General features: G+C 44.0%; 1 protein-coding gene across 1 annotated transcript; it reads left to right on the forward strand.

The window, feature by feature from the left end:
* Window positions 1-4,012: 4,012 nt before the first annotated feature.
* LOC147882291 (uncharacterized) lies at window positions 4,013-5,853 on the forward strand. Its single transcript, XM_087400869.1, has 5 exons — window positions 4,013-4,279; window positions 4,419-4,509; window positions 4,591-4,667; window positions 4,776-4,829; window positions 5,090-5,853. The coding sequence occupies exons 1-5, from the start codon at window positions 4,175-4,177 to the stop codon at window positions 5,447-5,449; spliced, it is 687 nt and encodes a 228-aa protein (XP_087256995.1). The 5' UTR covers window positions 4,013-4,174; the 3' UTR covers window positions 5,450-5,853.
* The last annotated feature ends 213 nt before the right edge of the window (window positions 5,854-6,066 follow it).

A 6,066-nucleotide genomic window follows, 5' to 3' on the forward strand; every position in this document is an offset into this window, starting at 1 on the left:
TTTGGGCTGAGGCAATGAAGACTGCAGTGCATGTGATCAATAGATCACCTAGTAAGAGTTTGGATGGTGGTATTCTTGAAGAGGCATGGAGTGGAAAGAAGCCCTCTTACTCTCATTTGCGTATATTTCGGTGTGAGGCATATGCACATGTGCCAAAAGAGCTTTGAAAGAAGCTAGATCCTAAGTCTAGGAAATGCATCTTTCTAGGTTATGGTGAAAGTGGAGAGATGGGCTATCGTCTCTGGGATCCAGAAGCAAAGAAGATCATACGCAGCCATGATGTGGTCTTCAATGAGAAGAAGATGCATAAGGCACCCATGAGGGATGTGGAAATGAGCAGAATCACTTTCCAGGATGTGAATCCACCTGCCTATGTTGATAGACAGCAAGCTGTCCATGCACCAAATGTGCAAGAAATGGTACAACCAAGTACTCCCACAGGTATACAATCAAGGGTAGATGATGGATCATCTATTGGTAGAAATGATGAGCCAAATGTGGCTGATATGCAAGTGGGACAGCAAGCTGAAATGCCCTTGAGAAGATCATCTAGAGTGTCTAGACTGCCTGATAGGTTTGTTCCAGGGGTAGACTATGTGATGCTTACTGATTGCGGGGAGCCTTCTTGCTACAGAGAGGCTATGATGCGTGAGGATCAACACAAGTGGGAGTATGCTATGCAATCAGAGATGAGTTCACTTATGAAGAATAAGACTTGGGACTTGGTTTCTTTGCCACATGGAAAGAAAGCATTGCCATGTAAATGGGTCTACAAGATGAAGGTCACAGGTGATGATGTGCCTAGGTACAAGGCCCGTTTGGTTGCTAAAGGGTTCAAGCAAGAGAAGGGTGTGGACTTTGATGAGATATTCTCTCCGGTTGTGAAGATGACCACACTTAGATGCATGCTTGGACTAGTGGCATCAGAGGATATGGAGCTTATGTAGATGGATGTCAAGACAGCTTTCTTGCATGGGGATTTGCATGAGGAAATTTACATGGTTCAGCCGGAAGGCTTTGAAGAAAAGGGCAAAGAGCATTTAGTTTTGCAAGCTGAAGAAGAGTCTCTATGGTCTTAAGCAAGCGCCTAGAGAATGGTATCAGAAGTTTGATGCTTTCATTCGGTCCCAGGGTTTCAGAAGGAGTGAAATTGATCACTGCCTCTACACTAAAAGGGCTAAGGATAATAGCCTGATAATCTTGACACTATATGTGGATGATATGCTATTGGCTAGCAAGAATACTTATGAGCTAGATGCATTAAAGGCCAAGTTGCATGAGGCCTTTGATATGAAGGATTTGGGACTTGCAGGTCATATTCTTGGTATGCGCATCACGCGTGATCGGAGTAGGAAACTCCTTTGGCTTTCACAAAAAGAGTATGTTACAAAAGTATTACAGCGTTTCAATATGGAGGGGGGGAAGGCAGTGAGTACTCCATTGCCTCCATATGTGAAACTGAGTCATACAGATAGTCCCAAATCAGATGAGGAGAGGGCCATGATGGCCAAGGTTCCTTATGCATCAGCAGTTGGGAGTCTTATGTATGCTATGATAGCTACTAGACCAGACATTGCATTTGCAGTGGGAGTTGTTAGCCGATATATGGCTAATCCAGGAAAGAGGCATTGGGAGGCAGTTAAGTGCATCATGAGGTACATGAAGGGTACCAAGGAGATGTGCATTTGCTTTGGTAAAGGAGACATGCGTGTACTTGGGTACACAGATTCAGACTATACAGGGCATGTGGATAGTAGGAGATCCACTTCTGGTTATGTGTTCACCTTTGCAGGTGGTGTAGTGTCGTGGATGTCTCGCGCACAGAAGTGCGTTGCTTTGTCTACCACAGAGGCTGAGTATGTTGCAGCCACAGAGGGTTGCAAGGAGGCTATATGGCTTGATCGGCTAGTGGGAGATTTGGGGATTCATACAGATGTACCGACATTGCATAGTGATTCCATGAGTGCTATTCAGCTAGCACAGAATCCGATCTTTCATGCAAAGACCAAACACATTGAGGTCAGGTACCATTTCATCAGGGAGGTACTTGAGGACAAGCGCATAGAGCTTGTCAAGGTTCATACAGATGATAACCCTGCAGATATGCTGACGAAGAGTCTACCTAGTCAGCGGTTTGAGTATTGTCATGTATTGATGGGCATTGGATAGTATGCTCACTAGTTATTCTCCCTTAAAGGCACATTGTCCTTTAAGTGGGAGGTTGTGGGGGTTAAAGGTCACTGTGCCTTAACCCCGATTATGTACAATACTCAAACACATATATAAATGAATGAAAAAGAAGATTAGGGTGGTTCTGCACCCACCAAACTTGTGTGGCTCTCTGTCTCTCTCTCTCCTTCTTCCGTTCTTGCTTCCGTTGAGAGCACTCTCAGGGAGAGGGGGTGGGTGGGGAGGGAGGGAGGGTGGTGACAGGAGGGGAGCATTACCAAAAAGTGAGCGACAAAAAGCGAGAGAGCCAAAGAAAGTGAGCGATACAAAACAATAAATTCCCCTATTTGAGTAGGAAAAAATATAATTTATTTAAAAGTCTATATGTTTCCTCAATGCTAGAAGGTTAAATATGCATATAACTTTAAGGGCACTAACACTAATTCCATATCACCCATAGGAGAGTTGGTATGTTTCATTGCCAAGTCATCAAAAGGATCAAAGACGGGGATGTTTTTTGGTGAGCATGCCCAAAAATGGCAAGCACACTCTCTCTTTTCTCTCTTCTCTCTTTCAATGTCTGTTTCCCTCCCTCTAATTGCGCATGTATTCTCTCTTCTTCTCAACTCTCCTCCCTCGTCCCCCTTTCACTACAACCCCAATCCCCCCCCCCCCCCCCCCTCTCTCTCTCTCTCTCTCTCTCTCTCTCTCTCCCTCTCTCTCTCTCTCTCTCTCCCTCCCTCCCTCCTCCCTCCCCCCCGGCCCCCTTGCTCTCTCTCTCTCTCTCTCTCTCTCTCTCTCTCTCTCTCCCCACATGCTACAAAGTACAATCTTTTATTGTTTGTGAAATTTTCATCTCCAAGTGTTTAAACAATAACTACGTACATAATCAAAGTATGTAAGAAAGTACACCATAACATAGACCATTCCCTAATAGACTTATTTCTAAATTCATAAGTCCATATGTTACATCAAAAAAATATACCAATCAAACAAGCCACCTTAAAATGTCCCAAGTTGGTAGGGAGGGTTGTGGAGTTGATTGAGGCTACTATGTCACTACCATTATAGTCAGCACACAACTAGCCAATCATGTAAGAAGGTTTTTAGTGGTTTTTATAGCATTGGTCTTGTGTTTTTCCTAGCATCGGTCTCATGTACTGGTCTGTATTTTCCTAGCACTAAAGGGTGGTTTTCTTCTAGCACTGTGCTTGTGTTTTTCTAGCAAAGTTTTATGAGGAGCTGACATAAAAAGAGAGGGAGAAGAGAGAAACTTTTTTCTTGGATAAGTGACAACAGTGCTCCCATATGAAGATGAAACCTTGAGCTTTGCCTGGGAATGCAGGACATGCATTCATGAACCCACAAGTTTTTGCCATTTGATCTAAACGGTGTTGGCAAGAAAGAGAGAAACTTGGAAGGGGTGGGGTTATCACGACATGTAGGAAATTGAGGTGCCTTTTAGTTTGTTGCTTACGCGGCACCCAGGAGTGGTGACGAGCTATAGGGCGACATAAACTATTTGTCGCCTCTGTCGAGAAATATCTTAGAAGTGGGAATGGCCTCCATGACCTTTTTGTAAAAGGAAAGGAGAGGGGGGAAATGAGAGGGTTTCTTTTTTAAAACACCCACGCACTCACACAACCGATTTGAGGCACGTGTCCTACCTCTAATCCAGTAGGGCCGCCCCAGGTAGGCGAGTGCGGCCCTCAAAAGCTATCAAGACACGTAGGAAATTGAGCAACCTTTTTTTAATTTGTTATTACTGAGACGGCAACAGGGCGTGTTCTAGAATGCTCTCGAGGGACCTCGGGATTTAAAGCTTTTCTGTAAGCTTCAGATCTTTTGTTCACTTTCTCCTTCTCTTTTCTGTTTTTAGTGTTTACAACTATCGCAGCAGCGATCGTGCATCCCCTCGCGTCCTCCCTTCCAATCCTTGCTTTGCCATCCTCCATCAATCGATCCTCCCAGTTTATCCCACCCTGCTCTGCAATTCGAATTCGAGATGGTGATTGGCCATGAGGCCGCATCGTCTCTTTACTCTGTCCTCGGCATCCAGCGCAATTCTTCCGCTGCCGACGTTCGTTCTGCCTACAAAAAATTGGCGATGGTCAGTATGCCCCTCCTACATCTTCTCGCTGCCTTGATTTTTTCCATGCGGGAGCCTCCATCTTACTTTGCTCTTCCATAAAAAATCATGTAGCCAAAGCGATCGGCTTACTTTGTGTCTCTCGGTTTGCTTTTCGCAGCAATGGCACCCTGATAAGTTTAGTAGTACTGACACAGCCAAAGCGGATTTAGCAAAGAGGAAGTTTCAAGAATTACAAGAAGCATACAATGGTATGTCCAATCCTTGTTTGCGATCTCAATGTGTCTATCTTTCAAAGCGTCAGGGATGACTTGTTTCCGTGAATTATGCAGTGCTATCTGACGATGGAAAGAGAGCCCTATACGATTTGGAACTGTACGACCCCGCAGAGAGCGAAGAGGACACAAGGGTAAATAGAATTCAGTTTTCTCAATTTTCGCTAGCGGATGTGTAACCAGCATAGCATTTTTGCTGCTGCGCCCTTCCTAACATACACAATTTTGTAATTTTGATGCAGGGATTCAGCAGTTTTCTTCAGGAGATGTCTGCGATGATGGTTGAAGTGAAGCAGGTACGGTGTACTACGCGAGCGTCTCTGCTTCCTTTTTCTCGTGGTCGAATTCGTTTCATGCCAACGTTGAGTAATGAAATATGCATTTGCCTCCCCATCTATTATACACCACCACAAGTTTTTCATGCAAGGACATGTATGCATGAGCATATTAAGTTGTCCATGGAGCCTGAGCATATTAAGTTGTCCATGGAGCCTAGGAGTATAATCAACCCAATTGGTTTCTGAATCCAGCATGTTGTGCGTGTATGCTGCAACAGGAGCAGAATCAGTCCTTCCAAGATTTGCAGCGGATGTTTATGGACATGTTTAGTGCAGAGTTGGATATGTGGGGCTTCAACTCTACAAGCGGGCAGGGGTTTCATCAAGACAAAAAAAGGGGTTTGGAAGGTCAAGGCCAGACTCAACGTGTTTCCGCGAATTTAGAAATGTGTTTCTCTTCCAATATGCCAAGTCACGGTCAATTTAGAAACTCTGGATCCTCAAAGACGAAGCGACGCAGGAGTTCATCCAAGAAGGCAGTCGCTGATATGTCCGTGCAAAATCGTGATGCTTACTGCTATTTACATTATTGTGGAGGGAAGGCAGGCTTGAACAGCACCTTCAGCTATGTTCAATAATTCTTCTATGATTCTTTTGTCACTTCTAGCTTCATACATGCACATATGTTCCTCAATTTCTCGGAGTGATGTCCTGATTTTGATTTTTGTGATGTATTTATATATGGGTTGCGGCAATTCTTGAGAGATTCTACCATGCAGATTTTATGACAGCTTTGCTCAATGAATAGTGATTTTTCCTGTTTGGGTAGACGGGCTTTTGTCTAGTTACCCTCTGCTATAGGACGATTGCATACTTTGCACAACTGGTGCTTGTCTGCAACAGAAGCTAGATTGAGGGAAAAGTAGGATAGGAGGTGTCTTGTTTGTAAGGTGAAGCTTTTGGATCCCAGTACATTTGTAAGGTGAAGCTTTTGTCTGGTTGTAAGGTGAAGCTTTTGGATCTCAGGACATTTGCAATGAAGAGAGCATAAAAGCTTTTGTCTGGTTGTAAGGTGAAGCTTTTGGATCTCAGTACATTTGCAATGAAGAGAGCATAAAAGCTTCATAAAAGCTTTTGGATCTCAGTACATTTGCAATGAAGAGAGCATAAAATTTTCAAAAAGTAAAGCTCTATGGATGTTGGATTTATGAACTACTAAGGAAAGAAGGGAGCAAGAAGAGACGACGATGAAGGA

This window comes from Dipteris shenzhenensis, chromosome 29, assembly GCF_047967505.1.
Source record: "Dipteris shenzhenensis isolate YYH24624 ecotype China chromosome 29, Dip_SZ_1.0, whole genome shotgun sequence".
Lineage (NCBI taxonomy): Eukaryota > Viridiplantae > Streptophyta > Polypodiopsida > Gleicheniales > Dipteridaceae > Dipteris > Dipteris shenzhenensis.

Coding starts and splice junctions, on each gene's coding strand:
- LOC147882291 (XM_087400869.1), top strand. CDS start 4,175: ATGGTGATTGGCCATGAGGCCGCATCGTCTCTTTACTCTGTCCTCGGC. Junction 4,510..4,590: donor ATTACAAGAAGCATACAATG/GTATGTCCAATC, acceptor TGAATTATGCAG/TGCTATCTGACGATGGAAAG. Junction 4,830..5,089: donor TGATGGTTGAAGTGAAGCAG/GTACGGTGTACT, acceptor ATGCTGCAACAG/GAGCAGAATCAGTCCTTCCA.